The sequence below is a fragment of the Pelobates fuscus genome, chromosome 11 (genome assembly GCF_036172605.1).
Source record: "Pelobates fuscus isolate aPelFus1 chromosome 11, aPelFus1.pri, whole genome shotgun sequence".
Taxonomy (NCBI): domain Eukaryota; kingdom Metazoa; phylum Chordata; class Amphibia; order Anura; family Pelobatidae; genus Pelobates; species Pelobates fuscus.
Window position 1 is genome coordinate 3,421,073 of NC_086327.1, and position 24,033 is coordinate 3,445,105.

The following is a 24,033-nucleotide window of genomic DNA, read 5'->3' on the forward strand; positions in this document are numbered from 1 at the left end:
CTGTGAACTGGAGAAGCCTGGTTGCCCGCCTGCTGCCTTTGGATTATGAACCGGCATTTATTCCTTCCTTTCTGCACAGCCATTCGGTAGATTCTATCTACCAAACAAACAGCCTTTTATCCGCCTCCCCAGAGCCGTGGGAAGCCGGCCGGCGCTGTTAATTGGCCACCCAGAAGCTGGAGTGTGCCCTCCATCTACCTCCCTAAAGCCGCGGTTAACCGCGGCTTAACAAGCGTGTGCCGGCAATTGACCACCCAGTAGCTGCGGTTAACCGCAGCTTAATTGACTGTTACTGTGGTCGCGGTGGTCGCGGTTACACCTAGCCGCCACACGATGGCGGTGTTTTGGAGCTCCCCGGGCAGCCAACGCTTTTCTGCCCGGCTTTCATGCACTAAAAGCGGACACTTTTACGTGCAGGCACTGCTGAGCCTCCAGCCCCCTGGTTCCTATTCGGGACAATTCAACCAAACACCTGGAACTTCGGTAGTTTATTTTATGTGAATGTTTTAACCCAGATAGCTATGCCATGGAGCCTATTCGTGTAATTAAAGACTTTGGCTCCATGGCAATTAAACTATTCGTGTGGTCTGAGTGCCATTCTCCTAATAATGTGCACCCAGACCTGAGCTATCTGGGGATATGTTACATGTCTGTGTTTTATGTATAAAAAGTAACTTTGTGTATTGTAAATAATATTGTATCTGTGTTCACCACATGCATAATGGAGTCTTGCTTCTGTTCTGGGAGATAATTGAATTACTTCTCAATTATCTCCAGGGCAGAGGGGAGGAAGCCAGGATGCATTGTGGGAAAATATTGTGGCTGTATGTCCTAAAATGATACATGTCTGTCTGTTGTTACAGTCTCCCATTTGGTCCCCTAGGGGAGTGTCCACCAGGTGGGAGACCTGCATAAATACTGGGCAGGTAGCCCTCATTAAACAGATTCTGCTTAACCCTCAAAGTGTTGTCTCGTATTTGGGGGAATTGGATTGTATGCTGATTGCCAGGAGTGTAAGTGGATTGTATGCTTTTCCTGTTCAGCTATTTCAGTGTTCGTGTGTTTCCAGTTCGGGAGATTGGGGAATTCAAGTGTGTCTCTTGTTCGGGATTTGGTGAATTCGGGCAGTTTACAGGTTGGGAGATTGGTTATTGCAGTAGCTGCTTGTCTATCTGGAAGGGGATTATTGCCTAAATGGTTTTTATCCTCTTGTGAGCGAAACGGTCCGTTACAATACCATTTGGAGCTACACAGTGTGAGAGTTCTCCCTCTCAAGTGGAGTATTACACACCCAGATCCAGGGGTGATAGGGCTCTGGTAAATATCTATTGCTATCAGTTTAGCGCCCTTCTTTGGTAACCATTTTTGATATTTGGGCGTACTTTTTGTATCACTGTGGTTTAGTGCTGCTATACTGAGTGCTCTATTGCCTTCATAGCACTCACACACTGCTTTTTCATTTTTCCATATAGACTATTTGCACTGAAGCTTTCCAAGTCCCTTAGTGATTCTCCTAAATTCTCAATTAGTGCGAACTCCCAAATCCCCCCTCCCACCATTAATACCAGCGTTACCGCACGCGGCTTTATTAGCGCACAGAGAAAAATGCAAAAATGCAGGTTCTGAAAATGTTTCCTTATTGTAAGAATGGATGAATCATTGATGAGTAAAATCCAGGAGAGTGGGAAAGACTTTCCTTTTATACAGGGCAGGAATACTTTAATGTAACCCCCCCCCCCCCCCCCCCCCGGAATTAAAATGCAACATTTGCCAAGCTGCTACAATAGCTGAGCTGGAGATTTTTCCAGGATATAATTTACAATTCAGTTAGTTCTCTCAGGTTTAGTAAATAAGGCTCGAGCACAGCCTGTGTGATCCGCTCTGTAAGATCTGCTCTGCACATGCTCTGTGAGGCTCTGTAAGATCTGCTCTGCACATGCTCTGTGAGGCTCTATCAGATCAGCTCTGCACATGCTCTGTGAGGCTCTATCAGATCAGCTCTGCACATGCTCTGTGAGGCTCTATCAGATCAGCTCTGCACATGCTCTGTGAGGCTCTATCAGATCAGCTCTGCACATGCTCTGTGAGGCTCTGTAAGATCTGCTCTGCACATGCTCTGTGAGGCTCTGTAAGATCAGCTCTGCACATGCTCTGTGAGGCTCTATCAGATCAGCTCTGCACATGCTCTGTGAGGCTCTATCAGATCAGCTCTGCACATGCTCTGTGAGGCTCTATCAGATCAGCTCTGCACATGCTCTGTGAGGCTCTGTAAGATCTGCTCTGCACATGCTCTGTGAGGCTCTGTAAGATCTGCTCTGCACATGCTCTGTGAGGCTCTATCAGATCAGCTCTGCACATGCTCTGTGAGGCTCTATCAGATCAGCTCTGCACATGCTCTGTGAGGCTCTATCAGATCAGCTCTGCACATGCTCTGTGAGGCTCTGTAAGATCAGCTCTGCACATGCTCTGTGAGGCTCTATCAGATCAGCTCTGCACATGCTCTGTGAGGCTCTATCAGATCAGCTCTGCACATGCTCTGTGAGGCTCTATCAGATCAGCTCTGCACATGCTCTGTGAGGCTCTGTAAGATCTGCTCTGCACATGCTCTGTGAGGCTCTGTAAGATCTGCTCTGCACATGCTCTGTGAGGCTCTATCAGATCAGCTCTGCACATGCTCTGTGAGGCTCTATCAGATCAGCTCTGCACATGCTCTGTGAGGCTCTGTAAGATCTGCTCTGCACATGCTCTGTGAGGCTCTATCAGATCAGCTCTGCACATGCTCTGTGAGGCTCTATCAGATCAGCTCTGCACATGCTCTGTGAGGCTCTATCAGATCAGCTCTGTACATGCTCTGTGAGGCTCTATCAGATCAGCTCTGCACATGCTCTGTGAGGCTCTGTAAGATCTGCTCTGCACATGCTCTGTGAGGCTCTATCAGATCAGCTCTGCACATGCTCTGTGAGGCTCTATCAGATCAGCTCTGTACATGCTCTGTGAGGCTCTATCAGATCAGCTCTGCACATGCTCTGTGAGGCTCTATCAGATCAGCTCTGCACATGCTCTGTGAGGCTCTGTAAGATCTGCTCTGCACATGCTCTGTGAGGCTCTATCAGATCAGCTCTGCACATGCTCTGTGAGGCTCTGTAAGATCTGCTCTGCACATGCTCTGTGAGGCTCTGTAAGATCTGCTCTGCACATGCTCTGTGAGGCTCTATCAGATCAGCTCTGCACATGCTCTGTGAGGCTCTATCAGATCAGCTCTGCACATGCTCTGTGAGGCTTTATCAGATCAGCTCTGCACATGCTCTGTGAGGCTCTGTAAGATCTGCTCTGCACATGCTCTGTGAGGCTCTATCAGATCAGCTCTGCACATGCTCTGTGAGGCTCTATCAGATCAGCTCTGCACATGCTCTGTGAGGCTCTATCAGATCAGCTCTGCACATGCTCTGTGAGGCTCTGTAAGATCTGCTCTGCACATGCTCTGTGAGGCTCTATCAGATCAGCTCTGCACATGCTCTGTGAGGCTCTATCAGATCAGCTCTGCACATGCTCTTTTTTTCCTTTGTAATTGTGAGTGGAAATTGCTGTTTCTGCTCAGATATTGCAAAAAGCTAAGGTTCTTGAGTTCTGCCCTCTGACAATCCATTAGCAGGCACACCATGCACACTTTGATTCACTGAAACTCTGTATTAAAGCTTTGTCACTGTCTCCGCACAATGCAATTCCTCCAATAATGCACTGAGTCTTCACAGTGAGAAGAGGTGACCCCCATATTTAATGTCCCATATAAATAAAATATTAACAAATGTAAACCAAATCCTAAAAGGACTCATCTTTCGAGGGCATTTACTGTAATTCCCCCCGGGCTTCCTGTGTCTGGCTGCAAGCTCTGCTCAGATTAGAAACTAGCCTTTCTGCTCTCTTCAGCAGCTGTGACGGAGCTCAGTACTCAGTCTGAGTACTTTAGTCTATAGTATTTCTTCAAGCTGGAGAAAGTTGCTCTTCAGTGATTCTAATCGACCCCAAACACTAGACGACACATAGTGTAGGGTACAAGAACACACTTTTTTGCCACCAAACAGTGGTATATATAGGGACAATAGCAACAAACTGGCACAATGGGTTACTACCCTGGTGCCTCTAGGTGGGGAAGATAATTTAATTAAGTGCTGCTAACTTTATTCAATCCCCAGACACCAGGGCGCCGTAATAATAAAACATATTATACATCACCGGATAGGTCTCGTTCCCCCAAGCAAAGGGTCCATTAAGTGACCGGATCAGGTTGTCGAATGAAGTTTGACTTGGCATGGAGTTCCAGGCTGCTGTGGCTAGGTGCCTGTCATTGAAACTGTCTGTTCACGGCGTAGAGAAAGGGGCTCCCCCTAGCCCCCGAATAGCGATTGTCAGCTTTTCTCTCTTCTACCTCCCCTCCAAAAAGCCTCCACCTCCTAGGTGGTAAATTGCAGGAATGCTGGTTAGTTTCACCGGGCAGCAGCACTGCACCAGGGTGTCTTAGAGTACCATGAACTTGGCGCCTTTGACTGCTTGAAGTATTGTGGCTGTCCTGGGCTCCTGCAATAGTTTTACGGCCTGGAAATGTAGCGTTCAATGCTGTAGGTGCTTGGAGAGGGTAGGGGAAGCCAGGGGGTGTAATTTTCGAGTCAACCGCCAGTTAATCCACAAACATGGTGCAAGATCTGCCACAAAGCAGAATAGCACAAACATCAAAGTGCGAGTGCATCGCTTACAGTATGTTGAACTGTACCTCTTCTGTGGATCAAAATCCTTCAATATAGTGCACATAGGAAATGAAGACACAAAAGGAGCACACAATAGTGAAAGTACCTCTGAGGTAAAATAGAATGTGACGGCAGATAAGAACCATTCGGCCCATCTAGTCTGCCCAGTTTTCTAAATACTTTCATTAGTCCCTGGCCTTATCTTATAGTTAGGATAGCCTTATGCCTATCCCACGCATGCTTAAACTCCTTTACTGTGTTAACCTCTACCACTTCAGCTGGAAGGCTATTCCATGCATCCACTACCCTCTCAGTAAAGTAATACTTCCTGATATTATTTTTAAACCTTTGTCCCTCTAATTTAAGACTATGTCCTCTTGTTGTGGTAGTTTTTCTTCTTTTAAATATAGTCTCCTCCTTTACTGTGTTGATTCTCTTTATGTATTTAAATGTTTCATATCCTTCCTTTAGTGTTAAAGTTATGAACTTAATCAAAAATAAACATTTTAGGGGGAGGCGGGGCCTGACAGCCGAGCTAGCCAGACGCACAGGCTAAAAGCGATATATTTAACCTGTAACCGGGGTTCCAGTAGCCTAATTCAATGATGGCTCACGGCACAAACGGGTGGGAACCAGAGGAGACCAACTCCGAGTTTTCCGCCGAGGCATAAAGCAACCCGCATTGAGGCCTAGCGCGGAAGGCGGCTTAATGGCTGGGAGAGACGGCCGCTCTTCCGCCGTGGAGACCGCGCCAAGCGGCAACCATCCCGACGCCATGCATCCCCCCCCTTTGGACCGGTGGGGGTCATCCCGGTCCCAGCTGGAGAGACTCTCACACCAGCAATGGGGGAGTACTCAACCTAAGTGTGGCCCGCACGCTACATCTAAGATGGCCGCCGAGCCACTACCTCTGAGGTCCCAGGAGAACCCGGAAGTCTGGAGGGAGCACTTTAATGCCAACTTTGACCGCATATGTCAAGAATTTTGGAGACGCCTGGAGTGCAGACCTCCCCACAGCAACTCACCTACAGCACAAGAGAAGCTGGCGGATGCAAAAGCCTGCCGACCCGGCGTGAGGCCCAGCATGCTGCCCGCCTGCACAATCCCCTTGCCGGTCGCCCACTGGACCCCACAGGTATCAATACAAGCAATAATGTGTGAGTCTGTCTGTCAGTGTGACTGTATGGGTCTGTCATAGTGTGTGTCTGTCTGTCTGTCATTGTGTGTGTCTGTCATGGTATGTGTGTCTGTCTGTGTCATGGTGTGTGTGTCAGTGTCATGGTGTGTGTGTCTGTGTCATGGTGTGTGTGTGTGTGTCTGTCATGGTGTGTGTCTGTCATGGTGTGTGTCAGTCATGGTGTGCGTATGTGTGTGTGTGTGTCTGTCTATGTCATGGTCTGTGTGTATGTCAGTCATGGTGTGTGTGTGCGTGTCTGTCTGTGTCATGGTGTGTGTGTATGTCAGTCATGGTGTGTGTGTCTGTCTCTCATGGTGTGTGTGTGTGTGTCTGTCTTTGTCATGGTGTGTGTATGTGTGTGTGTCTGTCTGTGTCATGGTGTGTGTGTGTCTGTCATGGTGTGTGTGTCTTTCTGTGTCATGGTGTGTGTGTGTGTGTGTGTGTGTGTGTGTCTGTCATGGTGTGTGTCAGTCATGGTGTGAGTGTATGTCAGTCATGGTGTGTGTATGTGTGTGTGTGTCTGTCTGTATCATGGTGTGTGTGTGTGTGTGTGTGTCTGTCTGTCTGTGTCATGGTGTGTGTGTGTAGGTTACCAGACCCCTTCCGTTCTCAAGGGAATGGTGTTTTTACTCACCTTATTTTTCCCCACGCCGTGCTGGTCTCCTCTTGACTGGCCCAGCCTCTATGGCTGAGATCATCAAGCTTGATGATCTCAGCCAATCCAATGTTTTGCCATAGGATTGGCTGCAAAACGCTGCACCAATCAGCATCTCCTCATAGAGATGCATTGAATCAATGTGCAATGTATCACCATTTCCATTCAGCACCAGACTAATGTATCATAATATAAGGATAATCATCAATTACCGATTATATTAATATATAAAACATTCCCTGCACCCTTGTACGAGTGTGAGATTTCCTCTAATGTAACGTCAGGCTCTAAAAGCTGTAAATGTACCACCAGTTGATATAGTATTAATCTATCTGCAAATGGACAGCACAGCCTTTATTGCAAGCGTTCTCCTGAGTCAAACGCTAAGTGGCCAATTAACTGTTTGAGAGATGGCCTGGTTTCTCCTGGAATGTATTTGTAAACAGTTGTTGATGAGAGATTTCCTGCCATGTGGGTCCCTGTGCCCCAGTCAATATAATGCCCACGAGATATTGCTCTGTGCCAGGCAGACATGCAGTGCTCCAGCTCTCTGAGAATCAGAAACCTCGGATGAGGAAGCCACTGTTTGGCAAAGCTATGACAAAAAAACACACAAAAATAATGCTTAATGTGTTACGTGTCCATTGTTTAGGAAGCTGTGTTTACCAGCAGATGTAATGCATTAAGCAAGCGGTATAACTGGCTGATGGAGATGGAACAAGACAGACTGGCATAGGAAGCTTGTATGAGAGGGTTATATAGCCAAATCTGCTTTTACTACGTGTCATCGGTGATACCTGCGCTAGTTACAGTGAATTACCCTCCTGTGTAGGCAAAGATTGTGCACCATACAAATGAACTGACTCAACCGCTGACATCATACAAACTAACCATCATAAAAATTAACAGCTGACATCACACAAATTAACTGCTGACATCATAAATCAACCGCTGACATCACACAAATGAACCGCTGACATCATAAATAAACCGCTGCCATCACACAAATGAACCGCTGCCATCATACAAATGAACCGCTGATATCATAAATTAACCGCTGACATCACACAAATTAACCGCTGACATCACACAAATTAACTGCTGACATCATACAAATTAACTGCTGACATCATACAAATGAACCGCTGATATCATAAATAAACCGCTGACATCACACAAATTAACTGCTGACATCACACAAATTAACCGCTGACATCACACAAATTAACCGCTGACATCATACAAATGAACCGCTGACATCACACAAATTAACCGCTGACATCACACAAATTAACTGCTGACATCGCACAAATTAACTGCTGACATCATACAAATTAACTGCTGACATCATACAAATTAACTGCTGACATCATACAAATGAACTGCTTATGAAAAGCAGAGTATAAATTATCTATGGCAGCAAAGACGCAGAACTAGCTGTTCCAACCTCTGCGAGCCATGGTCGGAGTTACCCAGAATGTCCCTTCTATTTTACAGAAATGTTTGAGGACTGACCGGCAGGAGAACTCGGAGTCCAACATTGCTACGATAGGAATCCTTGGTTTATTATAGCCCATGTAATAATTAGCACCGGTAAAGACTGCCTGCCAGGTGCGGAATTAACTCACAGAAACTTGTGGCGTTTTGCCCAGTAACACCACATGGCAGGGGGTTGGGACATATTTGGCATCACTGGCACAGAGGGGATGCGATTGTGCCACACGAAGTGACCGGACATTTATAAAGGTCCAGCTTGGGTCAGGGAGTGACCTGTGCTGGGACCCACAGGCAGGGGAGGTGCTCTCCACCTGATGATGCAGATGACTGATTGATAAAACCCACTACGGGGAAGGATGCAGATTCTGAAGTTTCAGCTGGGACTCCAGCTTTTAAGAGTTTAGCCATGGTGGTTATTTGCTGCCACCTTCTGGCCATTGACTAAAATGCAGAATTTGGTTCTAATGAAATTTGAGAATGTGGCAAAAACTATGAATCTAGTGTCTTTTTCAAGCCCTTGGACCCAGTCTAAGCAATTTCTGGTTTTGCCTCCAGGAGAGATTAGGGTTCAAGACCTCAATTTAACATAATAATAATAAAGATAATAATAATTTAATATTTTTGGATAAGCATTGCAAAATGCTCTTTGTTTCAAAATATCATAAAATATATATTATATATAGGGTTTGCCACCTTTCTTGGCAAAAAATACCAGTGATACTGATTTGCATATTTAATTATATATGTCATAAGATGTAAATCACAAGGAGTGACATAAGAGAAATTTATGTAAAATCACCAAAAACAGATTGCTCCCACTGTCTCCCTGTCTCTTAGTGTCCCCATGTCTCCCCTAGTCTCTCAGTATCCCATGTGTCTCTCAGTGTCCCCTAGTGTCACCCAGTGTCACCTAGTTTCTGTGTCTGCCAGTGTCTCTATGTGTCTGTGTCCCCATGTCTCCCAGAGTCCCCAAGTGTCATCCAGTGTCCCCTAGTGTCTGTGTCTCCCAGTGTCCCATGTCTTTTACTGTCCCCATGTGTCTCTGTGTCCCCATGTGTCTGTATCCCCATGTGTCTCTCAGTGTCCCCATGTGTCTTTCAGTGTCCCCATGTGTCTCTCAGTGTCCCCATAAGTCTGTATCCCCATGTGTCTCCCAGTGTCCCCATGTGTCTCCCAGTGTCCCCATGTGTCTCTCAGTGTCCCCATAAGTCTGTATCCCCATGTGTCTCCCAGTGTCCCCATGTGTCTCCCAGTGTCCCCTAGTGTCTCTATGTGTCTGTGTCCCCATGTGTGTGTCCCCTAGTGTCTGTGTCTCCCAGTGTCCCATGTCATTCACTGTCCCAATGTGTCTCAGTGTCCCCATAGGTCTGTATCCCCATTTGTCTCTGTGTCCCCATGAGTCTGCATCCCCATGTGTATGCATTCCCATGTGCCTCTCAGTGTCCCCCAGTGTCCCCCAGCGTCCCCTCGTGTCACCCAGTGTCCCCTTGTTTCTGTGTCTGCCAGTGTTCCCTAGCATCTCTATGTGTCTGTGTCCCCATGTCTCCAGTTTCCCCAATGTGTCTCTCAGTGTCCCCATGTGTCTGTATCCCCATGTTTCCCAGTGTCCCCATGTGTCTCTCAGTGTCCCCATGTGTCTATATCCCCATGTGTCTCTGTGTCTGCCAGTGTCCCCATGTGTCTCCCAGTGTCCCCAAGTGTCTGTATTCCCATGTGTCTCTCAGTGTCCCCTAGTGTCTCCCAGTAAATGATAATTGCTGTTTATCAATCCTAAAGAGTTGTTCACTAAAGTGAGAATTAACGATTTAAAGTGAATTTCAAATTTAAGGCTAAAATAGCCGAAATAAAAACAGAATTGGCACAGACAATTTTTTGTTTGACAATTTTGGTCTAAATTTTAAAATGAACTTTGAATTAAGTGTAAATTCCTGGTAATTGCTGTTCCTGTAATGAATCCATAAAACCTTTCTCACTTTTCCCTGTGCTCAGTGAGCTGCTGCTGGGCAGGCTGCGTGGAGGTGGACTCTGAGACCGAAGCCGTTTTGGGGCATGAATTTAAGATCCGGTGTATTTCATGTAAAAAACGAGGAGAGACAACAGCGGTAACGTTCGTTGAATGGTTGTTCAAAGAAAAGGGGACAGAAGAATATGACCGGGTAAGTGTTATATGAAATTGTGTAATGTATACATTTTATTGTTAATAAATCATCCGTATGGAACCGACGACCATGATTAAACCTTAAAGGGACTCTCCAGTGCCAGGAAAACAATCCGTTTTCCTGGCACTGCAGGTCCCCTCTCCCTCCCACCTCCCATCCCTGGTTGCTGAAGGGGTGTCCCACATCGCTGCTTCTTCTTCCGCCACTCCTCCCCTTCATTACGCCAGCAGGCGGGGGAGACTGATCCCGCCGCCGGCTGGGGAGACCTAATGCATGCGCATTAGACCTCTCCATAGGAAAGCATTGAAAATGCTTTTCAATGCTTTCCTATAGGGATTTTAGCGACGCTGGAGGTCCTCGCACAGCGTGAGGACGTCCAGCGACGCTATTGCACAGGAAACCTGTGCTATGGACCAGGAAGTGTCCTCTTGTGGCTGTCTAGTAGACAGCAACTAGGGGAGGAGTTAACCCTGCAAGGTAATTATTGAAGTTTATGAAAACTGCAATAATTACAGTTGCAGGGTAAAGGGTAGTGGGAGTTGGCACCCAGACCACTCCAATGGGCAGAAGTGGTCTGGGTGCCTGGAGTGTCCCTTTAAAGGGACACTATAGTCACCAGAACAACTACAGTTTATTGAATTTGTTCTGGTGAGTAGAATCATTAAAGGGACTCTCCAGTGCCAGGAAAGCACTCCGTTTTCCTGGAACTGCAGGTCCCCTCTTCCTCCCACCTCCCAATCCCTGGTTGCTGAAGTGGTGAAAATCCCTTCAGTCACTTACCTGAGACCCCCGCCAATGTCCCTCGGCGGTGGTTTCGGGTCGCTGCCGCTCCTCCTCTTCATTACGTCAGCAGGTGGGCGAGACTGATCCCGCCCGCCGGCCAGGGGGGTCTAATGCGCATGCGTGAGGACGTCCAGCGAAGCTCTAGCACAGAAAATCTGTACTATAAACTATAGGCAGCCACTAGAGGTGGAGTGAACCCTGCAAGGTAATTATTGCAGTTTATAAAAAAAACTGCAATAATTACACTTGCAGGGTTAAGGGTAGTGGGAGTTGGCACCCAGACCACTCTAATGAGCAGAAGCGGTCTGGGTGCCTGGAGTGTCCCTTTTCAGAGAAAATGCAGTGTTTACATTACAGCCTAGTGATAACTTCACTGGCCACTCCTCAGATGGCTGTTAGAGATCCTTTCTGGGTCATGGCTGCCTAAAATGCATCCAAACATTCAGTATCTCCTCCCTCTGCATGCAGACACTGAACTTTCCTCATAGAGATTCATTGGTTCAATGTATCTCTATGAGGAGATGCTGATTGGCCAGGGCTGTGTTTGAATCATGCTGGCTCTGCCCCTGATCTGCCTCTTTGTCATTCTCAGCCAATCCTATGGGGAAGCATTGTGATTGGATCAGGCCACCACTTCTGATGATATCAGAGGTCAGAGGAAGTTCACAGGCAAAGGCAGCAGCTTCAGACTTGAATACATATAAGATTTGATTTTGACTATCTTTAGGGAGGCAGAGGGGTCCAAAGGGGCTAGATAGTGGTTTTAACACTATAGGATCAGGAATACATGTTTGTGTTCCTGACCCTATAGTGCTCCTTTAATTTCCCAGGAGTCAAAGACAGCAATTGCTCAGAGCACCTGCCTTGCAAAGACATCTCATTGAGCTGCATTAGGAAGTCTGTGATTGGACAGCCACAGAAAGACTGGGTGGGGTTAAAAGGGGAGGGCTTACAGTCTTGTCTTCAGGGTTTATAAACTATTTTTTAGATATACCTCCAATGAAACAAAACAAGTATAATTAAATGCATGCAATGTACCTTTAATTTATATAAATGTCACAAATGGACAAATGAGGCATGGTTGTAAAAGTAAAGCAATCACCATGGAAACCAATTCAATGTATCTGCTTTTCCAGTGGTTTCCATGGTGACTGCTCTACTTTTAAAAGATATTTAATTTGTAGTGTTTGGGAGTTCCTCCCTTTATCACGTCTAAAGCATGATGAGCATAATACATTACTGGAATAATAAAACATCTCAAATATCATGGCTACTTTTACAACTATGGTCACATAGAATTGTAATGCATTCTGGGTGATATAATGTTTGATGTCCTGAGAAAAGGAGGTAGAATGATAGGGTCAGTTATAGTCATCTTCTTGCTCTGAGTATGTGACCTACACTGAACAAAATTATAAAAGCAACACTTTAGTTTTTGCAGCCATTTTTCATGAGCTGAACTCAAAGATCTAACACTTTCTCTATGTACACAAAAATCCATCCACCTCACAGGTGTGGCATATCAAGATGCTGATTAGATAAGCGCTACGGAATCTGTTGGCGCTATATAAATGGCGATAATAATAATTAGAGCCTTTGGAGATGGCTTGTGGTAGAAAAATGAACATTCAATTCATGGGCAACAGCTCTGGTGGACATTGCACGCTCCCTCAAAACCTGCGACATCTGTGGCATTGTGCTTAGTGATAAAACTGCACATTTTAGAGTGGCCATTTATAGTGGCCAGCCTAAGGCACACCTGTGCAATAATCATCCTGTCTAATCAGCATCAGCAATCAGCCACACCTGTGAGGTGGATGGATTATCTCGGCAAAGGAGAAGTGCTCACTAACACAGATTTTAGACAGATTTGTGAACAATATTTGAGAGAAACAGGCCTCTTGTGTACATAGAGAAAGTCTTAGATCTTTGAGTTCAGCTCATGAAAAATGGGGGCAAAAACAAGAAAGTTTTGCGTTTATAATTTTGTTCAGTGTATAAGTCTATAGACTCAGAGATCAGATGTTAGTGAACATAAATTGATGTCAAATAAAAAAAAAAACACTAAACACCATAACCACTGTAGTGTTATGTGCTTGGAGTGTGCCTTTAAATCCAAATCCATCTAGCATGTGTATAATAACTAACACAACTAATAAATGTTTTGAATTCACAATCACAGTACGGCAAATAGGACAACTTTTAACATTTCCCCACCTCTCCCGTGAGCCCCAGTTAGAGTTTTGGTTCTGTGTTCGGTGGTGTTTCTCCTCGCTGCTAATGAGAGATAAAAGTCCTTTCATCTTCCAATCCATCTCAGGAAACACAGCTTTAATATTAATGGAGGTATTCTTATAGCGGTTTTACTTTCCAACAATAACAACCGAATACATAATCAGTAATAATACTCTGGTATTTGAGAGATTAAAAGTTGTGAAGATACAATTTAATGTAGAAACCCACATCTCTTAGCCTCCATCTTAACTCCCTGTCAATCATTGTTATAAGCTCCGCCCTTTACACCCGGCAGTCAGTATAGAGAGAGCCACCTCCATCTTAACTCCCTGTCAATCATTGTTTTAAGCTCCGCCCTTTACACCTGGCAGTCAGTATAGAGAGAGCCACCTCCATCTTAGCTCCCTGTCAATCATTGTTATAAGCTCCGCCCTTTACACCCGGCAGTCAGTATAGAGAGAGCCACCTCCATCTTAGCTCCCTGTCAATCATTGTTATAAGCTCCGCCCTTTACACCCGGCAGTCAGTATAGAGAGAGCCACCTCCATCTTAGCTCCCTGTCAATCATTGTTATAAGCTCCGCCCTTTACACCCGGCAGTCAGTATAGAGAGATCCACCTCCATCTTAGCTCCCTGTCAATCATTGTTATAAGCTCCGCCCTTTACACCCGGCAGTCAGTATAGAGAGAGCCACCTCCATCTTAGCTCCCTGTCAATCATTGTTATAAGCTCCGCCCTTTACACCCGGCAGTCAGTATAGAGAGAGCCACCTCCATCTTAGCTCCCTGTCAATCATTGGTATAAGCTCCGCCCTTTACACCCGTCAGTCAGTATAGAGAGAGCCACCTCCATCTTAACTCCCTGTCAATCATTGGTATAAGCTCCGCCCTTTACACCCGTCAGTCAGTATAGAGAGAGCCACCTCCATCTTAGCTCCCTGTCAGTCATTGTTATAAGCTCCGCCCTTTACACCTGGCAGTCAGTATAGAGAGAGCCACCTCCATCTTAGCTCCCTGTCAATCATTGTTATAAGCTCCGCCCTTTACACCTGGCAGTCAGTATAGAGAGAGCCACCTCCATCTTAGCTCCCTGTCAATCATTGTTATAAGCTCCGCCCTTTACACCTGGCAGTCAGTATAGAGAGAGCCACCTGCATCTTAGCTCCCTGTCAATCATTGTTATAAGCTCTGCCCTTTACACCTGGCAGTCAGCATACAGAGAGCCACCTCCCTCTTAGCTCCCTGTCAATCATTGTTATAAGCTCCGCCCTTTACACCTGGCAGTCAGTATAGAGAGAGCCGCCTCCATCTTAGCTCCCTGTCAATCATTGTTATAAGCTCCGCCCATTACACCTGGCAGTCAGTATAGAGAGAGCCACCTCCATCTTAGCTCCCTGTCAATCATTGTTATAAGCTCTGCCCTTTACACCTGGCAGTCAGTATAGAGTGAGCCACCTCCATCTTAGCTCCCTGTCAATCATTGTTATAAGCTCCGCCCTTTACACCTGGCAGTCAGTATAGAGAGAGCCACCTCCATCTTAGCTCCCTGTCAATCATTGTTATAAGCTCCGCCCATTACACCCGGCAGTCAGTATAGAGAGAGCCACCTCCATCTTAGCTCCCTGTCAGTCATTGTTATAAGCTCCGCCCTTTACACCTGGCAGTCAGTATAGAGAGAGCCACCTCCATCTTAGCTCCCTGTCAATCATTGTTATAAGCTCCGCCCTTTACACCTGGCAGTCAGTATAGAGAGTGCAACCTCCATCTTAGCTCCCTGTCAGTCATTGTTATAAGCTCCGCCCTTTACACCTGGCAGTCAGTATAGAGAGAGCCATCTCCATCTTAGCTCCCTGTCAATCATTGTTATAAGCTCCGCCCTTTACACCTGGCAGTCAGTATAGAGAGAGCCACCTCCATCTTAGCTCCCTGTCAATCATTGTTAGAAGCTCCGCCCTTTACACCTGTCAGTCAGTATAGAGAGAGCCACCTCCATCTTAGCTCCCTGTCAATCATTGTTATAAGCTCCGCCCTTTACACCTGGCAGTCAGTATAGAGAGAGCCACCTCCATCTTAGCTCCCTGCCAGTCATTGTTATAAGCTCAGCCCATTACACCTGGCAGTCAGTATAGATAGAGCCACCTCCAACTTAGCCCCCTGTCAGTCATTGATATAAGCTCCGCCCTTTACACCTGGCAGTCAGTATAGAGAGAGCCACCTCCATCTTAGCTCCCTGTCAGTCATTGTTATAAGCTCCGCCCATTACACTTGTCAGTCAGCATACAGAGAGCCACCTCCATCTTAGCTCCCTGTCAATCATTGTTATAAGCTCCGCCCTTTACACCTGGCAGTCAGTATAGAGAGAGCCGCCTCCATCTTAGCTCCCTGTCAATCATTGTTATAAGCTCCGCCCTTTACACCTGGCAGTCAGTATAGAGAGAGCCACCTCCATCTTAGCTCCCTGTCAATCAATGTTATAAGCTCCACCCATTACACCTAGCAGTCATTATAGTGAGAGCCACCTCCATCTTAGCTCCCTGTCAATCATTGTTATAAGCTCCGCCCTTTACACCTGGCACTCAGTATAGAGAGAGCACCTCCATCTTAGCTCCCTGTCAATCATTGTTATAAGCTCAGCCCATTACACCTGGCAGTCAGTATAGAGAGAGCCACCTCCATCTTAGCTCCCTGTCAATCATTGTTATAAGCTCCGCCCACTACACCTGACAGTCAGTATAGAGAGCGCCACCTCCATCTTAGCTCCCTGTCAATCATTGTTATAAGCTCCGCCCTTTACACCTGGCAGTCAGCATAGAGAGAACCACCTCCATCTTAGCTCCCTGTCAATCATTGTTATAAGCTCCGCCCTTTACACCTGGCAGTCAGCATAGAGAGAGCCACCTCCATCTTAGCTCCCTGTCAATCATTGTTATAAGCTCCGCCCTTTACACCTGGCAGTCAGTATAGAGAGAGCCACCTCCATCTTAGCTCCCTGTCAATCATTGTTATAAGCTCCGCCCTTTACACCTGGCAGTCAGTATAGAGAGAGCCACCTCCATCTTAGCTCCCTGTCAATCATTGTTATAAGCTCCGCCCTTTACACCTGGCAGTCAGCATAGAGAGAGCCACCTCCATCTTAGCTCCCTGTCAATCCTTGTTATATGCTCCGCCCTTTACACCTGGCAGTCAGAATAGAGAGAGCCACCTCCATCTTAGCTCCCTGTCAATCATTGTTATAAGCTCCGCCCTTTACACCTGGCAGTCAGTATAGAGAGAGCCACCTCCATCTTAGCTCCCTGTCAATCATTGTTATAAGCTCCGCCCTTTACACCTGGCAGTCAGTATAGAGAGAGCCACCTCCATCTTAGCTCCCTGTCAATCATTGTTATAAGCTCCGCCCTTTACACCTGGCAGTCAGCATAGAGAGAGCCACATCCATCTTACCTCCCTGGCAATCATTGTTATAAGCTCCGCCCTTTACACCTGGCATTCAGTATAGAGAGAGCCACCTCCATCTTAGCTCCCTGTCAATCATTGTTATAAGCTCCGCCCTTTACACCTGGCAGTCAGTATAGAGAGAGCCACCTCCATCTTAGCTCCCTGTCAATCCTTGTTATATGCTCCGCCCTTTACACCTGGCAGTCAGAATAGAGAGAGCCACCTCCATCTTAGCTCCCTGTCAATCATTGTTATAAGCTCCGCCCTTTACACCTGGCAGTCAGTATAGAGAGAGCCACCTCCATCTTAGCTCCCTGTTAATCATTGTTATAAGCTCCGCCCTTTACACCTGGCAGTCAGTATAGAGAGAGCCACCTCCATCTTAGCTCCCTGTCAATCATTGTTATAAGCTCCGCCCTTTACACCTGGCAGTCAGTATAGAGAGAGCCACCTCTATCTTAGCTCCCTGTCAATCATTGTTATAAGCTCCGCCCTTTACACCTGGCAGTCAGTATAGAGAGAGCCCCCTCCATCTTAGCTCCCTGTCAATCATTGTTATAAGCTCCGCCCTTTACACCTGGCAGTCAGTATAGAGAGAGCAACCTCCATCTTAGCTCCCTGTCAATCATTGTTATAAGCTCCGCCCTTTACACCTGGCAGTCAGTATAGAGAGAGCCTCCTCCATCTTAGCTCCCTGTCAATCATTGTTATAAGCTCCGCCCTTTACACCTGGCAGTCAGTATAGAGAGAGCAACCTCCATCTTAGCTCCCTGTCAATCATTGTTATAAGCTCCGCCCTTTACACCTGGCAGTCAGTATAGAGAGAGCCACCTCCATCTTAGCTCCCTGTCAATCATTGTTATAAGCTCCGCCCTTTACACCTGGCAGTCAGTATAGAGAGAGCCACCTCCATCTTAGCTCCCTGTCAATCATTGTTATAAGCTCCGCCCTTTACACCTGTCAGTCAGCATAGAGAGAGCCGCCTCCATCTTAGCTGCCTGTCAATCATTGTTATAAGCTCCGCCCTTTACACCTGTCAGTCAGCATAGAGAGAGCAGACAGAGAGGAAGAGACATGACACAATGGCCTTAATAAAGTATTTTTCAATAAGCTATTCAAATTATTAAAATATCCAATACTATTTATTATATCAAAGTTTCTTTTTAAAAAAATACCAAAAATACAGAGTAACGATATTACCTTGAAATGAACACTCCAACACCATGCCCACTGCAGAACGCGCTAACTCTTATGGTGCACGGAGTGTTCTTTTATGGATAATGAACAAACCGAAATAAATAAAAATAATCTTTTCCTCTTTGGTAAATTCAATCCTCGATGTTTTCTCCTTTTTTGCCAGATTTATATATATAACTATCCGCAAGACGATGTCCTTGATGAACGTTTTAAGGGCCGTCTGGTTTGGAATGGAAGCAAGAATACAGAAGATATACAAGATATGTCAGTCATTATAACCAACGTCTCTTACAGTCATCACGGGGACTACATTTGTAAAGTAAACCGAACACTCACATTCAACAGCCATGAATACAATACCAACGTCACCAAATTTATCAACGTGACAGTGGTGGCCAAAGGTGAGGTGGTGACATTTAAAGTGTAAAGAGATATCTGCGTTGGTGAAGACAATATATATATATATAATCCTGAATGGCCAATCCAGAATGGATTATTCTATATACCTTTCAGTTTGTATTTGTCACTTTATGGGTAACAGAACACTTTATGGGGAGAATGTTCTATAGCATTCCTGCAAACAGTCTTTGTCAGAAACTACAAAGTTTTAAAGGAATATTTTAAGCACTAAAATAACTTTATCTTAATGAAGTAGTGTTGGTGTATAGATCACGCCCCTGCAGTCTCACTGCTCAATTCTCTGCCATTTAGGAGTTAAATCACTTTGTGTCTGCAGCCTTAGCCACACCTCCCTGCATGTGACCTACACAGCTTTCCTAAACACGTCCTCTAAAGAGTCATCTAAGGTTTAAACATACTTTATTTCAAATTTTGTTTGATTAGAATGTCTTAACTCCTGCCATGTGAACAGCCTGCAAGAGCATGCAGCTGCTTCATGTGTCTAATTACAGTTCAATTAACAAACGTCTAAAGTAAACACACTGCTTTAAGATCTGAATAAAAATTAAACAATTTTTCAATACAGGCTGTGTCAATCATAGCCAGGGGAGGTGTGGCTAGGGCTGCATAAACAAAAACAAAGTGATTTAACTCCTAAATGGCAGAGAATTGAGCAGTGAGACTGCAGGGGCATGATCTGTACACTAAAACTGCTTCATTAAACTAAAGCTGTTTTGCTGCTTTGGTTATCCATTTAAATTAGCCTGTAATAAGTCTGCACTACGGTCTTCTGGCAAATACATCTGCTGCATTCAACTCATCCAGTAAGATGTTCATTTTCCTTTCCCTCAACCAGCAAACAGAGATATTGCATCCATTGTGTCGGAGATCATGATGTATGTTCTGATCGTCGTTCTGACCATCTGGCTGGTAGCAGAAATGATTTATTGTTATAGGAAGATTGCCGCGGCTGGTGAAGAAGCCGTTCCAGAAAATGCGTGAGTATGAATAAAGATATCTTTTTTAAAAGAGAGAGACAGAGAGAAAATTAGTCGTCAATAAGTGAAAAATAATTGGAGGTGCTTCTTAGATTGCTTGAAAACTTAAATACAGAAATGAGTCCAAGTAACATAAAGTGAGTGAGTGACTGCTTGCTGTAGCCAGGAATTCTGGCATTTTCACTACCCCATACTTCACCATATTTCTAATCACGTTAACCCTCATAATTCCACCTCTGATTTAACTTAATTTTATTATACACTGGACCTGTCAACAGCTAAAACATTCGCTTTGGACCAATCACTTTGAAAATAAAATGCAGTTCCGGTGGTCCAATAGGCGCCCAGTTCGTCTCATCCGAATATCAACTATTGAAAATATTCAGGAAAATTATTCAGTCATACACAAAAGGTGCAAAAATGGAGGAATCAGTGCACTGCAAACCATATACACAATATATTATTATTATTATTATTATTATTATTATTGCCATTTATATAGCGCCAACAGATTCCGATATCATGTATATGTATTACCGTACATTGATACCATTTGGTTCAAAGATACAGTGAAAAACAATAACATATAGAGAAGAAAAAAATCTATATTTATGTAATTATTATATTTATTGACTTTAAAATATAAATAATTATTGAAATCTATATATTTTTTTTCTTCAGATTTTCTTGTTTTTCCCTTTATTGCCCACTTATTACTTGATCTGTAAATAAAATCCACATTTAGTGACTGAGCCCATGCAATCAATTAACTTTTATTTACACCATCGATGGAACTGTAAATCACAGCGCACACTAACATGATCCATTAAACCATACGTTTGTTTGGTTAGATATCTGTATAGCGCTTTGGAGTTACTTTATTTGGATGAATTCCGAGAAATTGCAATTGCGCCAAAACCAAATGCATAAGTTTATTATTATTATTTATAAAGCGCCAACAGATGCCATAGCGCTGTACAATGGGTAGACTTACAGAAATGTAATTGTAATCAGACGAGTTGGACACAAAGGAACAGAGGGATTGATGGCCATGCTCAATGAGCTTACATGCTATAGGGAATGGGGTATAGTGACACAGTAACAGAGGGATTGAGGGCCTGCTCAGTGAGTTTACATGTTAGAGGGAGTGGGGTATAGTGACACAGTAACAGAGGGATTGAGGGTCCTGCTCAGTGAGTTTACATGTTAGAGGGAGTGGAGTATAGTGACACAGTAACAGAGGGATTGAGGGCCCTGCTCAGTGAGTTTACATGCTATAGGGAATGGGGTATAGTGACACAGTAACAGAGGATTTGAGGGCCCTGCTCAGTGAGCTTACATGTTAGAGGGGGTGGGGTATAGTGACAGTAACAGAGGGATTGAGGGCCCTGCTCAGTGAGTTTACATGTTAGAGGGAGTGGGGTATAGTGACAGTAACAGAGGGATTGAGGGCCCTGCTCAGTGAGTTTACATGCTAGAGGGAGTGGGGTATAGTGACACAGTAACAGAGGGATTGAGGGCCTGCTCAGTGAGCTTACATATTAGAGGGGGTGGGGTATAGTGACAGTAACAGAGGGATTGAGGGCCCTGCTCAGTGAGTTTACATGTTAGAGGGAGTGGGGTATAGTGACACAGTAACAGAGGGATTGAGGGCCTGCTCAGTGAGCTTACATGTTAGAGGGAGTGGGGTATAATGACACAGTAACAGAGGGACTGGGGCCATGCTTAGCGAGTTTACATGTTAGAGGGAGTGGGGTATAGTGACACAGTAACAGAGGGATTGAGGGCCCTGCTCAGTGAGTTTACATGTTAGAGGGAGTGGGGTATAGTGACACAGTACTAGAGGGATTGAGGGCCTGCTCAGTGAGTTTACATGTTAGAGGGAGTGGAGTATAGTGACACATTAACAGAGGGATTGAGGCCCTGCTCAGTGAGTTTACATGTTAGAGGGAGTGGGGTATAGTGACACAGTAACAGAGGGATTGAGGGCCTGCTCAGTGAGCTTACATGTTAGAGGGAGTGGGGTATAGTGACACAGTAACAGAGGGATTGAGGGCCCTGCTCAGTGAGTTTACATGTTAGAGGGAGTGGGGTATAGTGACACAGTACTAGAGGGATTGAGGGCCTGCTCAGTGAGTTTACATGTTAGAGGGAGTGGGGTATAGTGACACAGTACTAGAGGGATTGAGGGCCTGCTCAGTGAGTTTACATGTTAGAGGGAGTGGAGTATAGTGACACATTAACAGAGGGATTGAGGCCCTGCTCAGTGAGTTTACATGTTAGAGGGAGTGGGGTATAGTGACACAGTAACAGAGGGATTGAGGGCCTGCTCAGTGAGCTTACATGTTAGAGGGAGTGGGGTATAGTGACACAGTAACAGAGGGATTGAGGGCCCTGCTCAGTGAGCTTACATGTTAGAGGGAGTGGGGTATAGTGACACAGTAACAGAGGGATTGAGGGCCTGCTCAGTGAGTTTACATGTTAGAGGGAGTGGGGTATAGTGACAGTAACAGAGGGATTGAGGGCCCTGCTCAGTGAGCTTACATGTTAGAGGGAGTGGGGTATAGTGACAGTAACAGAGGGATTGAGGGCCTGCTCAGTGAGTTTACATGTTAGAGGGAGTGGGGTATAGTGACACAGTAACAGAGGGATTGAGGGCCTGCTCAGTGAGCTTACATGTTAGAGGGAGTGGGGTATAGTGACACAGTAACAGAGGGATTGAGGCCCTGCTCAGTGAGTTTACATGTTAGAGGGAGTGGGGTATAGTGACACAGTAACAGAGGGATTGGGGGCCTGCTCATTGAGTTTACATGTTAGAGGGAGTGGGGTATAGTGACACAGTAACAGAGGGATTGAGGGCCTGCTCAGTGAGTTTACATGTTAGAGGGAGTGGGGTATAGTGACACAGTAACAGAGGGATTGAGGGGCCTGCTCAGTGAGTTTACATGTTAGAGGGAGTGGGGTATAGTGACACAGTAACAGAGGGATTGGGGGCCCTGCTCAGTGAGTTTACATGTTAGAGGGAGTGGGGTATAGTGACACAGTAACGAAGGGATTGAGCTTACATGTTAGAGGGAGTGGGGTATAGTGACAGTAACAGAGGGATTGAGGGCCTGCTCAGTGAGTTTACATGTTAGAGGGAGTGGGGTATAGTGACACAGTAACAGAGGGATTGAGGGGCCTGCTCAGTGAGTTTACATGTTAGAGGGAGTGGGGTATAGTGACACAGTAACAGAGGGTTTGAGGGCCTGCTCAGTGAGTTTACATGTTAGAGGGAGTGGGGTACAGTCACACAGTAACAGAGGGATTGAGGGCCGTGCTCAGTGAGCTTACATGTTAGAGGGAGTGGGGTATAGTGACACAGTAACAGAGGGATTGAGGCCCTGCTCAGTGAGTTTACATGTTAGAGGGAGTGGGGTATAGTGACACAGTAACAGAGGGATTGAGGGCCTGCTCAGTGAGTTTACATGTTAGAGGGAGTGGGGTATAGTGACACAGTAACAGAGGGATTGAGGGCCTGCTCAGTGAGTTTACATGTTAGAGGGAGTGGGGTATAGTGACACAGTAACAGATGGATTGAGGGCCCAGCTCAGTGAGTTTACATGTTAGAGGGAGTGGGGTACAGTCACACAGTAACAGAGGGATTGAGGGCCCAGCTCAGTGAGTTTACATGTTAGAGGGAGTGGGGTATAGTGACACAGTAACAGAGGGATTGAGGGCCCTGCTCAGTGAGTTTACATGTTAGAGGGAGTGGAGTATAGTGACACAGTAACAGAGGGATTGAGGGCCCTGCTCAGTGAGCTTACATGTTAGAGGAAGTGGGGTATAGTGACACAGTAACAGAGGGATTGAGGGCCTGCTCAGTGAGTTTACATGTTAGAGGGAGTGGGGTATAGTGACACAGTAACAGAGGGATTGAGGGCCATGCTCAGTGAGTTTACATGTTAGAGGGAGTGGGTTATAGTGACACAGTAACAGAGGGATTGAGGGCCCTGCTCAGTGAGCTTACATGTTAGAGGGAGTGGGATATAGTGACACAGTAACAGAGGGATTGAGGCCCTGCTTAGTGAGTTTACATGTTAAAGGGAGTGGGGTATAGTGACACAGTAACAGAGGGATTGGGGGCCTGCTCAGTGAGTTTACATGTTAGAGGGAGTGGGGTATAGTGACACAGTAACAGAGGGATTGGGGGCCCTGCTCAGTGAGTTTACATGTTAGAGGGAGTGGGGTATAGTGACACAGTAACGAAGGGATTGAGCTTACATGTTAGAGGGAGTGGGGTATAGTGACAGTAACAGAGGGATTGAGGGCCTGCTCAGTGAGTTTACATGTTAGAGGGAGTGGGGTATAGTGACACAGTAACAGAGGGATTGAGGGGCCTGCTCAGTGAGTTTACATGTTAGAGGGAGTGGGGTATAGTGACACAGTAACAGAGGGTTTGAGGGCCTGCTCAGTGAGTTTACATGTTAGAGGGAGTGGGGTACAGTCACACAGTAACAGAGGGATTGAGGGCCGTGCTCAGTGAGCTTACATGTTAGAGGGAGTGGGGTATAGTGACACAGTAACAGAGGGATTGAGGGCCCTGTTCAGTGAGCTTACATGTTAGAGGGAGTGGGGTATAGTGACACAGTAACAGAGGGATTGAGGCCCTGCTCAGTGAGTTTACATGTTAGAGGGAGTGGGGTAAAGTGACACAAAAGGTAAGGATAGGGTAGAAAAGCATGTTGCTAGGATAGTATTCATTGAGGGCTTAGTGT

General features: G+C 45.7%; 1 protein-coding gene across 1 annotated transcript in view; it reads left to right on the top strand.

Annotated features, from left to right (window-relative positions):
- Positions 1 to 24,033, top strand: part of SCN1B (sodium voltage-gated channel beta subunit 1) — a 59,928-nt gene that overhangs the window by 30,473 nt on the left and 5,422 nt on the right. The window contains exons 3-5 of the mRNA XM_063436797.1: positions 10,061 to 10,227; positions 18,043 to 18,280; positions 19,135 to 19,276. Coding sequence (XP_063292867.1) covers positions 10,061 to 10,227; positions 18,043 to 18,280; positions 19,135 to 19,276 — 547 coding nt within the window. The remainder of the gene's footprint in view (positions 1 to 10,060; positions 10,228 to 18,042; positions 18,281 to 19,134; positions 19,277 to 24,033) is intronic.